The sequence below is a fragment of the Callospermophilus lateralis genome, chromosome 8 (genome assembly GCF_048772815.1).
Source record: "Callospermophilus lateralis isolate mCalLat2 chromosome 8, mCalLat2.hap1, whole genome shotgun sequence".
Taxonomy (NCBI): domain Eukaryota; kingdom Metazoa; phylum Chordata; class Mammalia; order Rodentia; family Sciuridae; genus Callospermophilus; species Callospermophilus lateralis.
The window spans coordinates 81,528,723-81,553,616 of record NC_135312.1 but is presented as its reverse complement, the minus strand read 5'-3'; the positions used below and the strand labels follow the sequence as shown (position 1 = coordinate 81,553,616).

The following is a 24,894-nucleotide window of genomic DNA, read 5'->3' as shown; positions in this document are numbered from 1 at the left end:
CTCTGGTATGAGAAAAAGATACTGATTTTGCATACTGATTTTTAGTTAGTTTACTCTTTAGTGAATTTTTGTCACCATTGTATGAATTAGGAATACCTTACTTTTCTTAGGGTTACTATCTTTTTAAAGTAATCTTTAATTTACATGTGGCAAATATACAGAAAAATGCATAAATTATAAATGTTCATCCCGATATTGCTCACAACATACACCATTCTTGAGCAACTCTCAGAACTAGAGGGTAAAACTAGCTCCCAGAAACTATTCTGACTTCTAACTCTGTAGGTTAGTTTTAAATTTTAGTAAGTGGAATAAAAAGGTGTCTTTTTGTGTGTGTCTAACTTCTTTTGATTAGTACTCTCTTTGTGAGATCAATGATACAGGAAGTTATGGTTCATACATTGTCATTCCTACTGCTGTATAATATCTTTCAAAGCTTAAAAATTGTACAGGGGATTCTTAAATCTCCATATGGTATTGCAAAATAATGCATTAGCATTGAAAGGGATAGAACTGGTATGTTATAGGTGGCTTTTACTTTTTGTGGCTGGTATTGTAGGGAAAGCATTGATGAGTAAAGTGATTTATCTAGTTCGATAGCAAAGATCAATGTCAACATGTAATACTGAGTTAAAGAAAAGTCATTGTCTATATAAAAATGAAATTTTAAGTCATCTAATAGAACAAAGATAGTTAACTTATGCAAGTGGAATTTTTCTACTGAAACTTAGATATTGTTCTGATTTTAATTCTCAATTTTCTGTGTTTAGAATTATCTCAAATGTTACATTTTTAGAAATAAAAATGCAAACATCTGAATTTACTCTGCCTTTTCCCCCTTATCTAAAGTGATTATTGGGCTTACTTTTATGTTTGATCCAGTTTTCTTAACACATAGGTCACTGGATTAAGAACACTCTTTTGGGTCTTAGCATTAACTCTGAATATTAGAGCACCTGTCAATAATCTGCCTGAGTGCAATTCACAGACCTGTTTGTGACACTAGAAATGTAGGGTCATCCATCTGCATGCTTGAGCTGGAAAGTATAAATTGGGGGTTTATTGAGTTTTTATTACTGGTAGCAGCTGAATAGAAATTGTCAGTGGATCTTAAGGTGGAAAATGTTTCCTGGCACTTAAAATATTCTTTGCAGTTTTTGATTGTTCCCAAATTTTTGATTTTTGACAAAGTAGCAATAACACTTTGAAGCTACTGAAAGAACTGAATTAATGAAACAATCCAGTAGTCCGTATACAAAAGCATGACTATATAATAAAAACCTTCAGATGTCATGCTCTACAAAATCCTCAGCATCAGCGCTGGCGGCAGACCCTACCCATTCTGGTTCTCTTTTTGTCCTTTCACATCTCTACACCACAGAGTATCTTCAAGTCCTCTATTTTGGTCATGACCTGCTTGCAAGAGAGTACTGCCAACACCCTTCACATTTGAAGATCATGTGTCTGTATCTATGATTGCTATTGTCGTTTGGCATTTATACCCTACAAGAAAACCCACAGAAATAAAACAAGCTCAGTAGGTGTCTTCTGTCCCTCTATCAGGTTCAGTTCTTTTAAATCATCATACTAATCCATCTAGCAATTCTAGAAAGTACGTTTATTTTTTTGATAAGAAAATGGAAACTTGTAAGACCATAAAAGCTAAGATCAGATGACTCAGGAATTTCCCGAAAGTAGATCATTATTATTATTATTATTATTATTATTATTATTATTATTTTTACTGGGGATTGAACTCGGGGGGGCTTAACCACTGAGTCACATCCACAGCCCTTTTTGTAGTTTATTTAGAGACAGAATCTTTCTAACTTGCTTAGGGCCTCACTAAGTTGCTGTGGCTGGTTTGGCACTCGCAAACCTCCTGCTTCAGTGTTTGGAGTCACTGGGATTACAGGTGTGTGCCTACAAAGGAATAGCTACTTACTTCCTAAGGAAATAAGTGAATTCCTCAGATTCCACAGGAACATGTGCTTTACTTAAGGTTAATCAGCCAGCAAATATTTTCAGAGAGTATGCCATAACCCAGTGTTCTGTTTCCTTCTGTTAAGGCTCCTAGACTCCTGGCAGATTCACACTTAAGACAAGTGCTTCTCATACGCATTGATCCTTTTGAAAGCATACAAGCCTTTTATGACCTCCAGTGCTATTTTTATTTACAGTGGTAACTTAAATATTAAAAACACAAACTACACAAAAATTATCCTACTACTATAAAAACAATTTTTACTAGCAATTAAATTTTACTAATAGTCTCTAGTAAATGACACCAATTAAATACAGTGGATAAAAATGTCTAAAACTGATTTACAGATACTGGGTATAATAATAAAAAGATATGACCTCAGAGTTCCACATTTAATTTAATGTTTCTGAATTTGACTTCAGTGAAGACAATAAAAAGAATACCTTGTTTTGTAAACATGTAGAAACTATTGTTAATAATAACTTCAGGATAATAAAACTTAGAGCTATTAAAGAGATTTGCTAGTGTCAATTTTAATGGCATGGTATTTGATAATCTTTTAAAGCTCTATTGGAGATGAAACTGGTATTGTGATAGAGATGGTTACTGAATTCAGTAAAAACTAAAATTGAATTAAAAGCTATAATCTAAACCTGAAAAATGTTCACTGTGGATTTTCTACAACAATGCATGCAGGATCATGCAAAGAGCATCTGAGCCACATGTTAATTGGACATTAACTTGCTGCTGCTTGCTATTGTTCAGACTCTTGGTTTATCATGCTTTCACCATTCTTGCCATGTCCCTCTCTGTACTACAGCAAAACTTTTGGCATATCATGCCTCTGAATGTCACTTATACTTCACTTGTTATGTATGCACTGAATTATAAACACAAATGTATATACCAAAATCATATATTTGTTCTCTGTTTAGGGTAGCCATCTAGATGAACTGGAATATGCTTTCATTTTCTTTATTACATTACTATTGAAATATAAGCATAAAATTTAAAAATCCTTGTAGCAAACTCAGATACCTGTGAGTGTGCCCCTTTAGGATATGTGTTTCCATGAATGCATGTCCCTCCTTGACTTTCAAGTCCACCCTGCTGGGGGCTAAGAAAGTTTTCCTATTTTTCTAACATTCAGACTTTTTAAAAAAGAAGAAAGGAAAAAGAAAGAAAGAAAGAAAGAAAGAAAGAGGGAGAGAAAGAAAAGTACAAAATTGTGTCAAAAGTACAAAATTGAAAAATTTTAAGAGGAAATTTTTCTTTCTTGGCTTGAGATATGACACTAAGGTTGTAAAGGGCAAGCTTTAACAGCTTCCATCTGTTGCAAATTAAAATAGGTAGGACTTGGCATTTGAATTCCTTGTCCAGAGTCAGACTTAATAGGCATAAGCACAATTGGTTTTAGGGTTTGAGGGTCCTAGGGACATAACTCACAAAGCAGAGAGAGGTTAGTTTTACATTTGTCTGAAACTTTCTCCCAAAGGTATTGCTGTTGCCTTGTCTTAAAAGATTTTAAAAGGCAAAATCTCCTGGCTGAGCAAAGAAAATGGTAGTTTGAAACATACTTTCCCCTTCCTCATTCTTGATTTAAAACTTTTTTTTTTTTTTTTTTTTTAATAATCAGAGGGAAATACAGAATGGTGAACACTACTGCATCTCTCTCCATCTGAGCATCTGAGTTTCTTTCAGCTCTTTATTGAGTAAAGATAACCAGACTGTTTAACTGTTTATCCAAAGCTCTTTTGTCAAGAACTTTAATCACAGATTGACCTCATTGTAGGGCAGCATGTGTGTGTGTGTCTATGTGAAAGGGGGAGAGGAATGTAGATTTCTATGTAAGAAGACAGGTTTGACCACAATGTTATCAATTCATGTATAAATTTTGAAACCTCATTTTAATTTCATCCACAATATCCACATTCTTGAAACATTTTACAATAACATTTCCATTTAATGCATTTTCTCACTTTGGGAAAACTAAATCCCTTAATGGGGTTCTAGAAGAATTCATTGTGCACCAAAGTATACTCTGACTCAACTGCACAAGAGGTCCCTGCAGGATGACTGGGATATTACTTTTCCGTTGGGTCCAGCCCCTCCTGAACACTGGGAACATTGTTTGCTGAAATTCCAGGGATTAGCTGTAACTATTTGACTTGCATTCACATTATAAAGGTTTGATTCAGAAAAGAGAAAAACAGTTTTAAAAAATGTCTAGTTACTATGTATCAGCAAAAGCAGTCCTACCTATCTACCCTATCCCTAGGAAGTTCAAAGAGGGTGTATTGAATGCTGCTCTATTATGCCTGCAGCCCCTGCAGACCCTGTGGCCCCCTCTAGGGATTTGCAGTGGTGTCTCTAGTGTCTCTTTATCCCACTGGGGTTAGTCTTTCCCTCTATTTGATTATAACTTTCTTTTTTTGTAGGAATACTAGAGCAACCTGTGTCTTATGCTAAGGTTGGGTATGTTAGGCATGTGGAGAGAGAGAGTCAGAAAGAGAGAGATGTCTTTTTCATATGGTAGCTACTTTTTCATTTCTTTCCTCATTCCCAAATGAATAAGTTTCAAGATAGTTTATCCTAGTCAACTAGATTTTTCTAATTGCACGTAGATGGCCAATAGATTTGAAGGTAGAGATGGCAGCTCAAAATTCCCTCTCTACCTGAGGCATTCTATGTAGCTATTGCTGTGATTTACAGAATGAATATGTAGACAAAGGGTGTAGTGTGGTCAACCCAAATGAAGCACTTATTTCTCATAAGTCAGGAATCCATGGTAACATCTGCTTTGATACTTTGGAAGAGTGGGGATAGAATAGCAGACAGATTTCTAGCTCCCAGTCTGATGAGCATGAATTAAATCTTAAATCTTCCACTGAGTCAATTAGTGATACTGGAAACATTCCAAATCTCTCTCCTCACTTAATAAATGAGCATAATATTAGTTCTTTCTTCTTAATATTCCTGTGAGTATTGATAATTTAATGCATATGACTTCTTTATTCTAGGCCCACAGTAAACACTCAATAAGTGGTTCCTATAATTATTTGTGTACAAATTGGAAGTCCTTTCTAGGAACAACCTTTAATATGTTGCACATAGATTTGTTTTGGAAATAAACCTGTTCATACAGGAATAATACTTTCATATTTTATACCTGTGACATAGTATTATTTTATTTGTATTGTTTTAGAGTGAAAAGATAAGATTTTTTTCGTGAGATGTTGATGTAACATAACCCTTTCACTTGTAAGGCCTATGGCAAGAAACCTCCTGGAATTTAGCATTTGCTGCAAACAGCAAAATAATTTCATAGATTACACATTTTATGATGAGTCACAATTCAGTCACTGCAGCATTGCAGATCTACTTAGGGCACTCTGCCAGGGGCACAGCTTTCAGGAAGGATGAACCGTGAGGTGTTGCAGGGAAGTGGGGAGGGAGAAGGACACTTTTTAGTATTAATCACAACATGATACATTTCTAAAGAATCAGAGCATGAACTCTGGATGTGTAGATTTCCGTCACATCTTTCAACTCTTAATAAATATGTCTGATTTGTAAGCCTACAAGCCATTGTGGTGTTTGGGTTAAATGTGAGGTTATTTAGTCCTAGGGCTTTTCAATCTTCCCATGTGTAAATCATTTTAGCAGTATGCAAGTAATCCCATATTTGAAACTCCCAGAGAAAATACTTCCATTTCTCTATCTTTACATCACCACAAATCATAAATAAATAGTTCTGACAGAGTATGCTGAGAGTTCTTGCAAAGCATGGGCTTCCACAGAGGGAGACAGGGTACCCCAGGGAGGAGAATGCAGAAAGAGTCATCAAAACCTCATCTCACTTCCAAATGTGTAAATTAGATTCCTCTTCATGCTACCATTTTCTCTTTAGTGTGACATTATATCACAAGAAATATTATAGTAGTTATGCAAGTGGCCCGGACCCTAGCAAAAATTTTTCGTCAGTATTATGTTAAAGGTTAAAAGTTGGGCTTTTTAATCAAGCTGAGGGGATTGTAGCTCTGTCCCTGGAACAACTCTTCTCAGGACTTTTCAGGAGAATTCAGCTGATTCTCCCAGTATCAGATTTTCGAGAGTGTGGGAAGATGAAAAACTTTAAAAAAAAAAAAAAAAAAAAAAAAGCAGTCTCCATCCAGAGCGATCGTCTTTACCAAGAGATGGTATTATGTCAGCTGGTTTGAATTTAGTCATGTTTTTCCAAAATCACGGGAATCATAGAATTTGCATCAGCCCAGTCCACACCTGCCAAGGAATGCTATTGCCTTCCTTCAAAGCACCCTTGGAGCTTTCTATTATTCTCTGATAATGAGGACTGATGACTCTTCAGTGACCTATACTCAGTTCTTTGGCAGACCCATCTGAAAACTGACAGTAGAAAAAGACAGACAGAAAGAAACCCAGGTTCTCCTTTTTTTTTTTTTTTTTAATTTCTCTGATTCTTTTTGACTCTAGGCTTAATATAAAGTCATCCAAATCCTGACACTTAAATAAACGGTAATAGTGGTTTTTGGAACAGTATAAATTCATTTTTAAATGTGGCTGAAGATTTGGAATAAAGCAATAATAATTTTCATTTTAATGTCCTTTTATACTCTTTACTATAGCAGAACATATTTCCCAATGACTTTTATATTCTTAAACAACATCTAGGAATATTGTGAAGTTGTTACCTTCTACTGTGAATGATATTCAATGTTTTAAAGTTAGTATTAAATTTTTTTTCTGACTTGCAGTATAAACATTCTTGCCTTTCTGAATGGGATGTTTTCACTTTATCCATCGCTCACAGAGATCTTTTCTTCTACCCACAGTCTGACAGCAATGCCAGCTTCCTGCGTGCTGCCAGAGCGGGCAACCTGGACAAAGTCGTGGAGTATCTGAAGGGGGGTATCGACATTAATACCTGCAACCAGGTAAGAGGTGGCGGAGGCTCTGGACAGCATCAGGGCAATGCAAAAGCAGCCCTCCAGAGTTAGACTCAGAGCCCAAGGCTATTTTTTGTTTTCCTTGAATTTCCTGGTACCAAGGACTTGGTCTTATGCAACCCCATTTTTGACTCTTACTAACTTTTCAAGCATCCGATGTTTGTTTCTAGAGTTAATATTGTTGGCAAAGTAGACAGATCAAAAATAACAATTGAATATCATTTTCCCTATAAAATGATCTAGACCATCCTAAGTTGAAAAATGAACCAAAAACGTTTTACTCTTCATTTATCATCCTTTAGTAATCTAGGTCTGAATTCTTTCCTTTTCTGTTAAATGTGCATTTTACTCAGGAATAACTGGTGGTGAAAAATTTGAGGTAGAGAAATGGAAGGATAAAATCAAAATTATTCTTCCTTTTTACCTGAGTTAATTTGAAAATGTGGGTTATAATGAGAAGAATTGAAACTACTGTGTTGGTTTAAATGAAGTATTTGAATTGTTCATTCATCACATCTATTGAACAAATACTTTAGAGTATATACTTTTATATTATTTGCTTTCAATAATATTAATATTTTCGTGCCATTTTAGAGTAAGACTTTTAAACCATAAATTATCTAGAGGACCCTGGGGTTTTCTACATTTTGCTCAAATTTTTTTTTTTTTTGGTGTCTGTGTGTGTGTGTGTGTGTGTGTGTGTGTGTGTTTGACAGAGATCTAACTGAGCAGTAAAGAATCCTGGCCAATTTTATGTTAATAGGAGGTAAATTCCATTATTTGATTCTAAATCATCTATAGAATGCTTATTTCTATATCCCAGTATATATTCAGCCCAGTTATATTTAATTTATAAGCCACCAAATTTATTAAATCTCTCCAGTGTAACATTTCAAAAGCTTAACTTGGTCTTTTCTTATCCCCAGACTTATTCTCCCAATTTTCTACCCTCTAGTTTATCCTCTAATAGGTCAGTTCCAAACCAACTGCTCCTCATCCCTCATCTCCTCTTCTGCGCCAGGGAGTTTTTCTTCTATGTCCAAACCCACATTGATTCTCCTCACCTCATGGTCACTTACCAACATGGTCATCATAGCCTCCTTAATTAGCTCTGTCTTATCCATTCTGGACAGTTCTCTACACTGTCTTGAGTGATCTTTCTAAAATGAAAGTATGATTATGGCACTTCCCTTTTCCCCAAACTTGCTACAAATGCCCAGAATAGTGAGGTGGCTGTATCAAGGTCATCTCATCTGGAGGCTAATTTTACAAAGGGTACAGAACATCCCTTGCACCTCCTGAGAATCACTGGCATGGAAAACATTGTCACTGATAGCAATACTTTTCATCATTTAGGAGAGTGTGTCTCTTTTCATGAAAAAATGTTGAGAGCTATTTGCCCTTGAGAAAGGCATCCTGCTGTGGCCCTGAGCATTCCTGCAGATATTCTTGGAGATAACAAGAATAAAAGGCCTGGGCCTGGGTTTCATCTGGGCCATTTCTCAGGGTGAGGCCTGCAGTGAGGAACTGAGGGATTAGCAACACCTCCCTCTAGACACAAAGCAGGCTGTCTGAATCCCCCAAGATCACTGCTGTCACGCACAGGCACCCATCATTGGTCCTTTGTGTCCACCAAGTTAGCTTTGGTGGAAGAAGGGCATAGTGCTGATGCTAAGCAGCTGCTGTTGCTATGAATTAAAAATTCTTTTTCTCTGACCCAGACTTGTGTCTTAAACTCACATCATGAAATAGTAACAGTTTAGCTTTATAACTTGTAGGTCAAATAAAATCTCAAATAATTTGACCTTAAAATATACTAGTTGCCTTAAGAGAGAAAGAACATCCCAATTCCCATGTGGGTATATGTACTCACGCTATAAAATCACCTTAAGAGATCATTATCAACCTAAGAGATTGAAAATGAAATATTGTCTAATCTTGAAATGTTACCCTAGGTTTCTTTAAGTAGATTAAATATACTTCTCAAATTTTGATATCAATTTTCTAAATTTGAAATACGCTGGAGAGTGGACCATGAAACTATTAGCTCATTTAGGGGAAAAGTTTCATAAATAATGCCAAAAAAGGGAACCCAAGATAAATGAAGCTAACCTCATTTCAAACTGTTTACTTCACCTGCAAATATAACAAACGTGTTAATTTTGCGAAAGGTTTTAGGTTATTTTAAGAAACAATACTCTTTCGGTAGTAAATACTTACTTTTATCAAATTTATAGATCAACCTAACTTTTTAAGGTAGCTCAAGGTGTTGCTAATAGGCCTTTTTTTTTTTTTTCTTTTGTAGTGGCCACCAATCCACTAACATGTCACTGTAAATAAGAACTTTTATTATTCTGAGAACTCAACATGATATTATAAAATCCTTGCAAAATTTATATCCCACAGGCTCAAATTGGAGTCTCACACTTTTGAAAAGTCATTTCAGTTCAGAAAGTAGAATAACAATATGCACAATGCTTACATCCCTGGTTGCAATGCAAGTTAAATTGTGAAATGGTAAAAGATTTTTGTTTTTGTTTTTGTTTTTGTTTTTACTGGGGGTTGAACCCAGAGGGTTTTACCCCAGAGCCGTATCCCCAGCCCCTCTTTTTAATTTTTTTATTTGGAGACAGGATCTCACTAAGTTGCTTAGATCCTTACTAAGTTGCTTAGGTCCTTGCTGAGTTGCTGAGGCTGTCCTCAAACTTGTGATCCTCTTGCCTCAGCCTCCTGAGTTGCTGTGATTACAGATGTGCACTACAGTACCCAGATGGTAAAAGACTGTCTAAGGTGTATGCATTCTATTTGCAATTTCTGTGTATGATTCACTAAGAATCAGAAAAATCGAAACCTCTATACAAACTATGAGATTGATTTTTCTAATCACCTGAATTTACTAGGTATAGTCTATAGGTCTGGTGTTGGGTCTTTATTATTACTATTCAGGAAGGTCTATTAATTAAACAGATTTGGGACACAAAGTGAATAATATTAAATAATTAACTATATTCTATCAGGTTTCGTGCTGGGGCTTTTCATATGATATTTTATCCATCAGCTGAGAAAATAAAGGTATGAGTTAAGGGTTAGCACAAGTTTACAAATGCAGAAATTGAGCCCACAGATGGTTAAGTGATTACTCTCAAAATCACAGACATCTGTTTCTCACGTCCAGGTTTATCTATTTCAGGTTATCTCTTTGAGGAGATGTCTGATACTGTCCTTTGAATTATACAGTGGCAGTGTGCATTATCTTGAAGCTCAAACTTACTAATAATCTACCATTATTAATATATAAGATCTTTATTCTCCTTAGGTTAATATAAAAGGTAGTTTAAAAAACTTGTGAGTCAAAGAGCACCACCACCAGGATTTCTCCTAAAACTCCAGTAAAATGTAGAACAAAATAATTTCCAAGTACTCAGGAGGGCAAAAGAGAGAAAGTATTGCTATTTCTAATTATGTGTAATATTCAATGAAAATGTATCCTCTATTTTGCTTCTAAGCCTGAGTTTCTAAGGAGCATTATGATATGTAACATACAAACCAGAATTTTCTGTACCCTGTTGTATTTCTCAATGAAAGACAATCTGGGCTGTACTAGCTTTCCAAAAATATCACATGTGTTGGCATGCTAAGATTTTCTTAAACTGAATTCAAATCAGAATTTTTTTGTTATAAAATTTGTCTTATTACTACCATGAGAACTTTGAAATTTAATCCAAAATTATCATGTGGCTTGTAATAACTTGAAGGACATGGAAATAATTTATAAATTTGGCACAGTATCTGTCCCAAAATCTGCAGGTTTTCTTTTTTTTTTTTTACTAATGACTACAAACATATTTGTTACCTTTTATTTATAAGATTAGACTCATAATTTATTTACCTTGTTCTACTTTCAGAAAAGAGTAAATCTTGGCTTTTACTTTATTTATGTAACCTATAAATATTTTATCTATTTAGTAATTACACATGATCTAAGACTGTTACAAACAAGATTAACATCATAGCATTAAAAATAGACTGTATAACATTTTCATAAAAATTTATTGATGGTTTAAAAGTCAATAAAATCTCTCGAAGTTTCAGATACTTTTATCACCTATAAAATTTATTAGTTTCACTCTAGAGACTTTAAAATGAAGTGCTATCACTTAGCATTTATTGGCTATAATCCAAATATGACACCAACTAATGATTAATACTTCTTAAAATGTCCTGGGTTTTGGTCTTGATCTTTTACCACTAAGTTGTAAAGGTACAAAATCATCAGTTGAAGCTTATGTTTCCTTTCTCAAAAACAGAAAACGGGGCTGGGGATGTGGCTCGAGTGGTAGCGCGCTCGCCTGGCATGCGTGTGGCCCGGGTTCGATCCTCAGCACCACGTACAAACAAAGATGTTGTGTCCGCCGATAACTAAAAAATAAAATATTAAAATTCTCTCTCTCTCTCTCTCTCTCTCTCTCTCTCTCTCTCTTTAAAAAAAAAAAACAGAAAATGAAGTAAATGTACCATTTTTAAGACAATACTAATGTTCCTAAAATACAAGGCCTCTTGTTCCTAAAATAACAAAGGGATAAATTCAACAATGACTTTAGCATATGCTCACATACTATGACTCAGACCATAACACATTTTTGGAAGTCTTGTTAAAATAAGGGTGGTGGAATCCAAATTCTCATTTTCTGCACTCTCCAGCTAAGAGATCCTGGGCAATCAACTTCTCCAGGCCTGAGTATTCTCAACTGTAATGACCATAGCAACACTGAAGTCATGAGACTGTGTTGATGATTAAATGAACTGTTTGCAAAGTGCCTAGCAGAACAAGTACTCAGTAAATACTAGTGAAAATGACAATCCATATTACCTTGATATGGATTTTCAACCTAAGCTTTAGCAAAAATAGTACAGATCCTCACAGGCATGACAGAACATTAAATGGTATTACCATAGCCAGTTTCATCAAATAGGAAAGATTATGTTTAATAGCAGTTTAATAATGGTGCTGTTTATCTGGGTTGCATTAAACTGAAATGTTTTTTCTGAAACTAAACTTTTTTTTTTTTTTCACAAATACCATTTGGATTCATCTGGTGTGAACCTCTCTAAAAAAAATGACAAAACCAATTTTATTAACCTGAGACTAAGATATAAGAGAGAGAGAGAGAGAGAGAGAGAGAGAGAGAGAGAGAGAATTGAATTTATGGAATTATTAGACCACAAAATGAACGATATTCAGTATTCTAACCAATTAAATCAGGCACAGATATATACATAATTTACATAGCTAACTACCCATATGTTTATTATTGACCCTTTGTTTAGAAAAAGCAAAGGGTGTTTGGTTTGTTCTGGCTTTGTGTGCCCTTTTGTTTTTGCGTTATGTACTATCCTGTGATCTTCTTTGGTACATTCATGCTGGAACTTGCAGTATACTGTGTAGTGCTGATTCGGGTTAAGATTGATTAATGCTTGTCTAATATTTTCAGTACTTAGATTTTGAGTGTCAATATTAATATTTATTCGATGTAAAATTAGGTCAGTGAGACATTTGATTAACTACTTGCCATAGTCTAAAAAGTTTTGATCGTATTTACAATTACACAGATTTATGAAGATCTTTGAAATGTGACTCTTCTTTTATTTAAAACTGCTTCATGCAAATTATTTCTTTGGCTATCTTCTAAAGTACTCTGTGGTGGTTCAGATTAGACCAGAACACTTTATATTCTGGGATTTCTCTTGAACACTCTCTACACCCAAAGGCATGGACCATAATTCCCAGGCAGCCACGCAACTCTCCCTAACACATTTCAGATACTATAATTATGCATTCTTTTCAACCAATCTGATCCTAGGCAAACATTTGTGCATCTATTTATTTATTTTTTTAGTGTGTGTGTGTGTGTGTGTGAGAGAGAGAGAGAGAGAGAGAGAGAGAGAGAGAGAGAGAGAGAGAGAATTTTTTAATATTTATTTTTCAGTTTTCAGTGGACACAACATCTTTATTTTTTTTCTTTATGTGGTGTTGAGGATTGAACCCAGCACCCCGCACATGCCAGGCAAGCGCGTTACCGCTTGAGCCACATCCCCAGCCTGCATCTATTTATTTAAATATATATTTTATGCTTCTTCTGTAGCAAGCATTGTCTTAGTACTAGGAATGGAACAATATAGATTTAGGCAAAAACCTTGCTCTCATGTAGCTCATGGTCTACGACTTGAGAGAGAAAAGTACTAAGGGAAAAGGTAAGATATGTGAAAAGAGGCTAGGTGCTGTGGCACATGCCTGTAATCCCAGCAGCTGGGGAGGCTGAGACAGGAGGATCACGAGTTCAAAGCCAGTCTCAGCAATTTAGTGAGACCCTAAGAATCTGAGCGAGACCCTGTCTTTAAATAAAATATATAAAAAGTGCTAGGGATATGGTTTAGTGGTTAAGCATCTTGGGTTCAATCCCTGGTACACACACACACACACACACACACACACACACACACACACAAGATATATACATGAAACGAGGAAAGGCAATAAATGATATCGAATATGGAGAAAAATACAGTATGAAGGAAGGAGAGAGTAGTAGGGGAGCTGTGTCATCGTAGATAGGATGGTCAGACAAAGCCTCAAAGGAGCTAAGTATGGGAGACACTATTTTTTGGGAGTACACTTTAGAAGACAGACAAGAGAACCCCATAGAAGGAGCAGGGTGGCATATTAAAGGACCAAGGAGGCCAGGCTGCCTGGAGTTGGAGGAGACTGGGGAGGACAGAAAGCAGCATTGAGTCATGTAACACTTGGTAGCCTATTTTAAGAGCTTTGGCTTTAATTCTGAATAAAAAGTGATTAAAAGAGCTGGGGCTGGGGCTGAGCAGTAGTGCACTTGCAGTGTGTGAGGCACTGGGCTTGATTCTCAGTACTGCACTTAAATAAATAAAATAAAGGTCTATCAACAACTAAAAAAGCTAAAAAAAAAAAAAAGAAAAGAAAAGATGTGATTAGACAGTTTTTAACAAAGTGACACAAACTCACTTGTTTTAATAGTAACACTCAGGCTGAACGGGAGCAAGGGCAGAAGCAGGGGATGCTATTATAATCCTTTAGGCGAGAGATGAGGTGTTTTTCACAGAGCGAAAGGCAGGAGAGATGGTAAGAAGTGGTTGGATTCTGGGTGCACTTTAAAGGGAAAACTGATTTTTCTGACGGATTTATGAAGGATGAGAGCAAAAGAGGATGTGGTGATGACAGTTGGGGTTTCTATGTAGAAAATGAGGGTTAAGATTTCATGAACTGTGATGCAGAAGACTGTGTGTAAAGGTTTAAAGGAATCATCGGGAGGTTTTGAGTTTTGAACACAGTGTTTGGTTTGTCTATGTGATCTCCAAGAAGGCAATTGGATAATGAGTCTGAGGTCTAGAAGAGAGGTTTTAGTTGGAGTTAAAAGTTTTGGTGAACTCAGTGTACACAGATAGTACTCAAAACCATTGTGCCAGGTGAGTGTCTATGAGAAACAGAAGAGACTCAGGGGCTGAGCCTCACTGCATTCCAAGTTTTAGAGGTCAGGAGGATGAGGAGCCAGAAAGGAGAATGGGGAAGGGTGTCCAGAGATGTAGGAGGAAGAAAACCTGGAGAATGTAGCTATCTTGGAAGCCAAATGAAAAAAAAAATTATTCTCAGGTGGATGAAATGATCAGCTATTAAAATGCTATTGAGGAACTGAATGATAGCTTTAGGCTGTGGTGGTCACTCGTTATTTGATTAAAGCAATCTCAGTGGAGTGGTGAGTTGAACTCTGGATTGAGGCTCATTCAATGGACAGTGCACAGACAAAATACTGCTTTAAGGACTCTTTCTATAAAGACAGAGAATAAGGAAGGTAGCTGGAAGGGAAAGTGGAATTAAGAGAGGACTTATTTTTTTCTACAATACAAAAGAAGTGATAGCATTTTCATTTCATTGATGGGAAGAACATCAACAGGGAAAGAAAATTAATGACTTGAGAAAGAGAGAAGGGAGACTTACTGGCTGGTATCCTTGAGTGGATAGTGAGGACAATAGGGCCAGGGCACAAGAAAGGGAGAGTTTGACCATTGCTAGAAATTTCTAATTTAGGGAAAGAAAGGCTATGTGAGTAAAGGATCAGGAAGTGGTGTGTGTGGTTCTGGGAGTTGGGTGTGGGGTGAAAGTTCTCTTTTAACTGCTTCTATTTTTTTTCAGTGAAGTATGAGTCAAGACCATCAGCTAAGAGGGAAGATGGGAGAGGAAATGACAGAGGTTGAGAAGACAGAAGGTGTGAAATAAAAATCTAGAATAGTGGAAGAGTGATTAATGGTAGGAGGGTAATTCCCAGGTAGCATAAAGGGCCTGCCTGAGGCCCATGATCAGGAATTAAAGGGAGTCCAGGTAGGATGTATGTGTGTTCTTCCTCAGTCACATTTAGGTCTGAGATCACATAGACAGTTATATATATAATCAGTTATAGACGATCAGAATGTGGTTTAGCCAACCATTTATGGTAAAGCTAGAGAAATACAAAAGAACTGAGAATGCATAGAAGGAAATGCATGCAATGATTATAAAGCATACATAGAATTTTATGCTGAGTCTGGAGAAATGTGGATATGCTGAAAAACTAATGGATTCTAGGAATCAGGTGCAAGGATTACTAGAGTTGGCTGAATAGGTTGGCAAGAGAGGAAGTGGTGATCAGAGGGTTAGATGCTTAGAATTGAGAACCTGGAGGAAGGTTATAATTATTGGAAACAAAAAAGTCCAGAGTATGGCCATGCAAGTGGATGAGGTAGAAAAAAGGAAAACTCCTTTGGCTAGAGAGAATGCAGGAACCTGAATGTCTGGAGAATTCATGTATGTATATGTCAAGCACAAGGACATAAACTGGAAACTAAAATCTTCAAGGGACGAGGGATGGGAGCTGGAGGTTACACACTGAGGACAACTGGAGGTTTATGAAAGAGGAGGAGGAATAGTATGTAGAGCAGTGAAGAGTATGGAGCACAAATACAGCTCCAGCTCTATTCCAGATGCATAGAAAGATGAAAGGGTGTTTCCATATCTATCACTTGAGAGAACTTCAGAGAAGCAGTTCCTTCAGATTCAATTAGAGCAAAAAAGGTGAAAAGCAATGTTCAGAGAACAGATTTAACAAGAGAGATGTTACTAATAACCATGCTCACATGTTCCAAAGGGCTTAGTGTAAAAGTTTCAGGAAGTAGTAAGAGACAGTCAGAAAAGGGGGTACTCAGTATTTGGAGGGATGAGGGTTCAGTTGACTGGGTCAGATATGGATAGCAAGCGTGATAACTTTAGCCCAAACAGGCCCAAGCAGATAGTAATGGGAATGGTATAGGGACTGTCTGGAGAAAGAGGTAGAGAGTCTACCCAGGAGCCTGAAGAGTTTTGGAGTCGTACCTTGACTTCTACTGGTGGAGGTCAATAGAGGGAAGATCTTAATGTAAATGAATATTTGCTGCGCCCCTCCCCTGACTCAGGCAATGGCAAGGCCCTACTGAGGTGAATGGCGCAAGGCATCCATCCTCTGGAGGAGCGCAGTATGTTTCTGGGAATGGGCTAATTTGTTTTTGTATTCCTTTAATAAGTATAGTTGTGACTTCTCATATGACCATTAAGTATGAAGGAAAAAAAACATGACTTTCCCAATTAATGCAACTACTTCTAAAGAATGGATCTGTTTGCTCTAAATGCAATGATTCAGCTGTGGAGTGTAAATTGTTAATGTCTAATGAAAAACTCCCGGTATTCCTGTCAAGGAAGTTTTTGAGAAATTAAATTAAAATCTAGAGAAGAAAAATTAATGTTAAGAAGACAGATTAGTGCTTAGTACTGGGCAACTTGTTCTTGTTCCTGTGCACAATGGTTTGTGCTCTTACTATGTTTGATTAAAATTAATAACAAGTCAACCACTTGCCATAACCATGGCACCGGTTCCAGTCAGTAAGTCAAGAAAGAATAGTCAAGGTATAGGCCAATAGTTTGGGACATTTGTAATTATTATTAAAAGTTAACTAAGCAGAAACAGCTCAAAGCAAAACACGAACTGAAAGTACAAATGTTTGCTTATGCATAAGCCAAGATACATTCTTCTATTCCGATTGTAGCTAGGTAATATTTTGTTTCTTTGAATAATGATTCCTGTTTTGTAACCACAAAGTACTGTGAGCCTGCCAAAATGAAAAGTATATATGATCAAGTTCACAAGTAAAGATTGGGATCAACACCTGCACTTTGGTGTCTGTGTTGTTTCTCCACCCCTCTTTCGCCGACTCCTCACCATCCGTTCGTCTCCTGAGACCCCCTGTTGGAGCTGGTCTCCGACAAATATTCAGTATAACTCTTTAGATGTGAACTACAACCAGAGGCAAGAGATGTGTGAGATGAGATCAAGCTGCCATTTCTGCTTAGTCATCTTCTCCTTGGTTATTTTCTTCATGTCATTGGAAATCATCCAGACCTTCTGCAGTGGCTGAGATTTTGCCCATTCATATTTCAGGATTTTCTTTCTTTTGCTGGCCATTTATTCTAAACAGTCTCTTCCCTGTATAGAAGTTTCCTGGGCTGGGTGTGGTGGGATACTCTTGTAATCCCAGCTGCTGAGGAGGTTGAGGCAGGAGTTTTGAGTCTAAGCTAGTTGCAACAATTTAGTCAGACTATGTCTCAAAAACAAAAAACAAACGAAACAAAAAAGAAGTTTCCAGTCATTTCCTATCCACTATCTATCCCTCTCTGCCCCCTGAATTTCTCACTCCCTCTGCTTCTCTCTGTAAGTGTGTGCAATTTTAATGAGTCCCCAGATTCTATCATCTTCAGTGTTTCCAAGGCCTTTCTCTCTTGGAGAAAGGAGCAGAAAAGAAAAAGGAGATCTTGTTTTCAAATGGTACTTCTTCAAATTGAGGGGTCTCATTCCAAGAAATTAATTATATATATATATATATGAATTTGGCAATTCTGCATTAAGGAATGCTTTCAGTTTGAAGGGAGCATGGTCAGGAGCTACCTAGCTGTTAATGAAAACACACACAGACACACATGCATGTGTGTGTGTATGCATAAATTGAAATAGGCAATTGTTTTTAATTCCATACTCTGTTCCTTTTTGGCCTTCTCCTTCAGAAATAAAAGGTCTTAGGGTAGGATGAAAGTGTCTAAAATGAAGGTGAGCAAGAGCTTATAAATAAGGACACACCTTGGAGCAAAAGGGTGTGCTTACACATATGCACACAATTGACATCAGTAAAATAAGAACGGTCTTTTTGCAGTGTGGAGTGGACAGTGGTAGTCTAAAATGAAACCCTGCCTCTTAGTGGATATGCAAAATCATTGCTGGGGTGAGGAATGGTGTTTCTGCCATTGGAAAAGAGGCTTATAGTATACTACTTCCTTTGAAGAACAAAGGAAGACAGTAATAGTGCCCACATAGAGCACAGACAACGGGAGGCAGAAAGGAGAAGTAGGAAAAGAAAGAAACAAGTTTTCAGGGAGTTGAGAATATATCATTTAACAGAATAGCCAGAACTTTCTTAAGATTTGTTATTCAAGTTTCCCTTAGAGTTTCTTGTTTGGATACCAGACTGATGATAGTCCTTGAAGCCCCTTTTAACAACTCTATTTGGTGAGTTTTTTGTCTATGAAGGAAATATGTTCTTACTAACCATTTGCATCCAGAGTTAAAAATTTATCGATTTGCAAGAACACAGGAAGATTGAAGGACTTAAGAAGAAAAATATATATATACTAATATATAATACAAAAGGAACTTGGAACTTGGAACACAGGAAGATTGAAGGACTTAAGAAGAAAAATATATATACTAATATAAGTATGGTTAAAATTAAACTGGTGGGCACAGAGTCTAGTACTGACTGACATGAACCAACTCAAAAAAAAATTTATAAAGTAGAATTTATAAACTTGACTTCAGTCTTGTGTAGTAGAAAAGAGTATACTGTTTGAAAGAATAATTATAGGTATCCACATAATGTTTGGTAAATGAATGACTGAATGATCTTTGCACGCAGACCAGCCCCTTAAATCACTGAGTGTCATAGTATACATTTATGCAATGGGAAGCAATAATACCCATGATATCAAGTAGTAGTTACCTTTATTGGAAGTCTACTACAGGCTCATCATTGTATTGTACACACACATAGAATCTTTACAATATATTTCTCTACCTCAAAGGGAGACTATTGAGGCCTGATATGTTACAACAACCCATTATGTTGTCTACTACAGTTTCTTAGGGACCAAATTATGACCTTGGTGGTTGTCATTAGATAGAGTTTATTAACAAAAAGTTGGGTTAGGTACAAATGATGACTTCACCGAGCTAGAGTAACTGGAAGGACAAGTCTGGACAAATACTAACAAGTTTATTTCTTCTGATTGTAGCTAGAAATCTTCTTAGTCAAAATAGTCATTATTTCTTTCAGACCATTGGTAGTTCTGGGGGACATAGCACAATTCCTAACACTTAGGAACACTAAGTCATACTACTCTGCTTTCTAGATGCAAAGGCTCAAGTCTTATCATTTTCTGTTTACAAACCACCTGTGAAGGCCGTATTTCTTCTACTTAAGAGTGGGAAATTGCTGAGAATACATCTGTGTGCCTCAGCTTGAGAAATGCTGCTTTAAAAATTGAGTGTTCCCTGTAATTGATTTTTTTGAAATCAGCACAATCACAAACATGACAAAGAAGAAGAAATTAGTAGATGGTACCTAAGTAAATGTGATTATTCAGACGATACAGACTACACTTCTATTAACGTGTTTTAGATTGGCACTCAAATGAAAGAGTAAAATTCAAAGATTCTCATGGAACTCTGTTCCTTAAGAATACATCCAGAGATCCAGGCTAACAAAGACCATTTTAAAACAATGTTTCTCTCTGGTCCAATTCCTACTTACATATGTTAACAAGGCCCAGCTTCAGACTATAAGAGTAAATGTCTCCTGATAGTGTTTCCAAAAGCTGGAAATGGACGCATCTGTACCTGACTTGTCAATAAATACTTATCAAATATTTTTTTTCAATAACCCGGTTGTCCATAACCTGATTCCATTTACTGACATAATGGATGAATGAATCAGATTCCTGTTTTCTTCCATACTGTACATACTATTCATTAGCTTATTCATGATGCAAACATTAGTGAAGTACCCTCTTTCTTGTGCCAGGTATTATGTTAGAAGTGAAGGTTACTACTGTGAATATGATTTATTGCCTGTGAGAAGTCTTATTGAGAATATACAGAGAAAATGCACAAATACAATAACTTGGTGAACAGAACCAAATTTTGTAATTGCTCAGAGTATGAAGTGGCTAAGGAGCTTGTGTATCTCAGTCTAACTCAGAAGTATATATTAAATGTTATTTAGAGGAACTTTTTTTATAATAATGGAAAATAGATAAATGATATGCTATTTAGACAACACTTAAAGCTAACTTATGTTGTTTAGTGGCTCTCTCCTTTCTCTCTCCTTTCTCTTCCTTCTAGAATCCAAATTTGACTTATTTTTAATCAATGTTGTAAAAAATGGGGAGAAGATTAGAAGTCATTGTAATTCTTTAATAACATTGCCAACTTTTGTATGGATACCTTGAAATACAGACTTTGTTCTTACTAGAATGTTTGGTATAAAACAAATATTCAGTAATTATTTTATTGTGTGAATTCTTGATATCCAGTTATTTTTATTTATTGAATTTAAGTGATTGCTTATTAATATTAAAACTTTGTACCATATTTTAATCTGAGTTTGATGTCTTATGTCCAAAAATGTTTCTTCACTTGTGTATCATTAGAAGAATAGAGCACAGACAAGAAATAGCTTCAGAACTTTTTTTGAGTTCTGTTTCCTTCTTACTTCCTTTCCTCTGAGATCCTTGGACTCTTTCTCCCTCTCACTCTGATTTTACCCTTGGCCTCTGGAGGCACCTTAGGCTGTCCCACTACAGAATTCTTTTGTTTCATTGGAAAAAAAGTTACTAGTTGATTTTGATACACACTGCTGCCTCTGCTTGATAAATTCTGTGTTGGGGGGCGAAATGCAGATTTTTAATGCCTCCTTTAGAAATGGTTTGCTTGAAATATAAAATAATCAATGATAAATATGCAGAGATAAAACCTTTTCTTTTAATAGTATCTCTAAAACTGAAAATTATGCTTATTAATTGTCATTTTGTTTTAAAATCACAGAATTTTATTACTATAAAAATCTTGAGAGAATCAACCATTCTAACCTATTCTTTTCACTTTTTCTTTTCAAATAAAAACTAAAAGAATTAAAAAAATAAAAATAAAAGCAAAGCCATGTTTTTTTTAAAAAAGAATAGCTAAGCTTGATATGCATATGACATCATAGCATTTTAGAACTCTAATTTTCACATAGGTCTAGAAGCTTCAGGAAGATAATTTTCAGAGACTGAGATATTTCCTATTCCACAGGATAATATATAAGGCTAATAAGAAGTTAAGGTCTAAATAAAGTGAAGTAGGGTTATAATGCAGAATCCATAGAATCTTTTTCCTTTGGTTTCATTTTTTTTTTTGTTAAGACAAGGAGAGTTAAGAGTGCAGTTTGAAAGCTAGAATCACCAGTTAGTTCCTAATTTTCAATATTTAATTCAGGATTATATGATTTAATGCAATTAAATGCTTAAAGAGTGCTTGAGTCATAAAAATAAGCCATAATAACTTTTAGCTATTATTTAAATAATTTGCTGCTTACTTTTAAATTTAATGTTTAATCCCTTTAAAACATGAATATTATAATAAGCAGTTTAAATAATTTTCTTTTGCTGAGATTTATATGACCATTTTCCTTAATATATATATTAAATTAACTACTAAAAAATAATTTATAATTTCTCATAAAAATGAATTTAACCAAAAAAAAAAAGAGAGACTGTGTGAAAATGACACTGGAATTAGGAGAGTTAAAACTTCAGAAGCCAAATAGCAGTTCTTTGAATTACTGATAAGGGTGGCTATTAGTGGGTCAAGCTTCTTTTACACACCTGCTTCCTAGGTTTCATTGGAATTCAAAATGCTTTTTAAAATGTCATTTCTGCATCAATTAATACTTTGCTAGCCCAGGTAAACATTATATATTGAACTTAACATGCCTAATAACTCATCATACTTAACCAACTTTCAGTAATAGAAAATAGCTGTATATGGGGCTGGCTGGGGTTTTGGCTCAGCGTTAGAATGCTTGCCTAGCATGTGTGGGGTCCTGGGTTCAATACTCAACACCACATAAAAATAAAATAAAGGTATTGTATCCAACTACAACTAAAACAAAATATTAAAAAGAAAATAAAATAGCTGTATGGAAGAACCTAGTTAAAAAATCTTTGTTTTATTATCTCTTGAATCTAACTGAAAAATAATAGCTTATAATTAGTTACTTAATAGATTCCAGACAACATTAACATACATTAAGTTAGGCTATCTTATAAGTAGCTATCGCCAGACTGGAACATTTCTCTTTGTACCAAGGGATAAAATTTGTGTCATGCCTTTAGTAATGGAGAGAAAGAATAGAAACTGAGGCTTTCTGTTGCTTATGTTGTGTTCTCTGCTAGACCCCACTCCCTCTGTAGCCCCGAATGTGAATGGTTTCATAGTGATTTGGCATAGATCCGCAAAATGAATATTTTTGCTTCATCTCATTGTCAGTCTTCTTATTTGCATTGCAACACTTGTTAAAATAGAAATGAGTTCAGAAAATTCAAATAAGCACACTGTAAAAACTATTCCTAAGCATCCATCATCTGCTCTTAACATGATCTATGGGAACACCAACTTTATTTATTTGGTTTGAAAGGACATGTTGTTTCCACAAGATGACCTCATGTCTCAGGTCTCATCTAAATATCTTTAGTTTTTTTGTGCACATGTATATACACACGTGTATGCAAATGTGTATGAAATTTCACAAAATTGAATACTTGCCATGCACAGTGCATTCTATTTTCTTTTATTCTAGTTCATGATTTGAAATATGCTGGTTGACAATATTGCTGATTTTATGACCCTGCTATGTCCTACTGTTTGAATCACTGATTTATGGCTTAATTATTTTACCTTAGAGAGCATGGATTTGTGAATCAGACAGATCTATGTATACATTTTTTTGTTTGTCCTCTTTGAAGTAAATTACTTGACTTCTTATCACCTATAAAATATAATATATAATTTAAGTTATACTATGATTATGTAAAATATAAACTATAATAATGATTGTTTCTTATTCTTTCATTCATCAACTACTTATTCCTCAGCACCCATAGACTCTTCCACCTCTTTTTTTTTGTACCAGAGATTGATCCAGGGGCTTAGTCACTAAGCCACATCCCCAACTCTTTTGATTTTTTGAGACAGGGTCTCACTGAGTTTCTTAGGACCTCACTAAGTTGGTGAGGCTGGTTTTGACTTGCAATTCTCCTGCTCAGCCTCCCAAGCTTCTGGGATTACAGAAATGTACCTCTCTTGTTCTTAATAAGCTTCTGAGGATAAATTTTATAACTAGTTTTTCTCTGAAGCTGACTCAACTGTCATTCTTTAAATTTGAGGGTTATGTGATAGAAACATTTGTTGGAACTAGATTAGGAGAAAGACCAGTGCCCAAAAGGGAGCTACTGGCCTGGCGCACTCGATGGAATGCCCCAGTGGAGAAGTGATCTGGAAGTGGACAATGTAAGGTGGTGTCTTCAATGCATTCTTGTTCTAAATTCCCTATAAAATGATCAGTGACTTACCCAATTCCAAGACTTATTGCAAATATTTTTAAATTGACAAGGTCGTAGCAAATAGCTCATGAAATATTCATCATTTGGGAATTAAAAAGAAAACCTTAAACACTTGAGAATAATAAAAAGTCACCCATAAAACAAATTTACTCCTAGATCACCTACAGTTTATACTTTATTAAATCAGAGACCTTGGAGACCAGCCAAGGACACAGCTAAATCACATTTGACAAAGATGACATAGTGTTTGCTCTGCCCTTCTTTATCATCACAACTAAATAAATACTTAATTCCAACACAGGAAACAAGTTGTCTTAGTTTAAGGAAGCTACCATGAAGAGGTGAGAAAGGTGCACATAAATTATGGATGGATACAGAGAGAATGGATGGAAGAAAAGTAAATGGTTTTTTTTGTTGGTTTTATTTTTCCCCCATTGTACAGATTATTCCTTTTTTTAAGGTCATTTGTACTGATGGAAGATGGAGCTGTAAATAGTATTTCATAAATATTTGTATCTGTGTCATCTACAGATGTGGCTTCTCTTGGGAAGTCCTGTTTTAGGAGGTGCCTCTGATACAAGAGCCCCAATCCGGGCCGGGGGGGTGCTTGGATTTCTGGGGTGCCAGTTTTCTCTATCACTGCCCTTAAATGTGACCATTTTCTCTCTATCTTTTACTTCTGAAATATTTCAAGAACTCATCTATTTTAATTGCCTCCATCCAAATTACATTTTAATACAATTAAAGAAGTTACAGAAGTTAATTGGACTTTTCTAATAGTATAAGACTTAGACTGGGGGCTTTTCATTCAGCTTGTAAGATTTATAAAGCAAGGTAGCCAGAGATCTGAAAATTAAAATTGTTGATAAGTGTATATTATTTTTCAGTGTTTAATAAGAGTATTTGTAGGCTGTTTAGGGACAGAAACTATGCCATGTGGCCTTGGCTTCCCTTAGAACCTGGCAGCTAGAGCTGAGCACTTGGTGGGTACCTTGCAAATCCTTGCTAAGTTTGCATAAATTATGAATTCGTACGATGGCACAAAACCATATTTGTTTTGTTAAATTGATTTTGACACAAAATTTAACCTTCACATAAGTTTAGTTGCATCTTTGTTTAGTCAGCTTTTTTGCTGCTGTGACTAA

At 35.7% G+C, this 24,894-nt stretch overlaps 1 protein-coding gene across 13 annotated transcripts in view; it reads left to right on the top strand.

The window, feature by feature from the left end:
• The window catches only part of Ank2 (ankyrin 2), a 227,041-nt gene that overhangs the window by 25,727 nt on the left and 176,420 nt on the right, over positions 1-24,894 (top strand). For all 13 annotated transcript variants that reach the window (XM_076865199.2, XM_076865198.2, XM_076865197.2 and 10 more), the window contains exon 2: positions 6,835-6,936. In XM_076865199.2, coding sequence (XP_076721314.2) covers positions 6,835-6,936 — 102 coding nt within the window. The remainder of the gene's footprint in view (positions 1-6,834; positions 6,937-24,894) is intronic.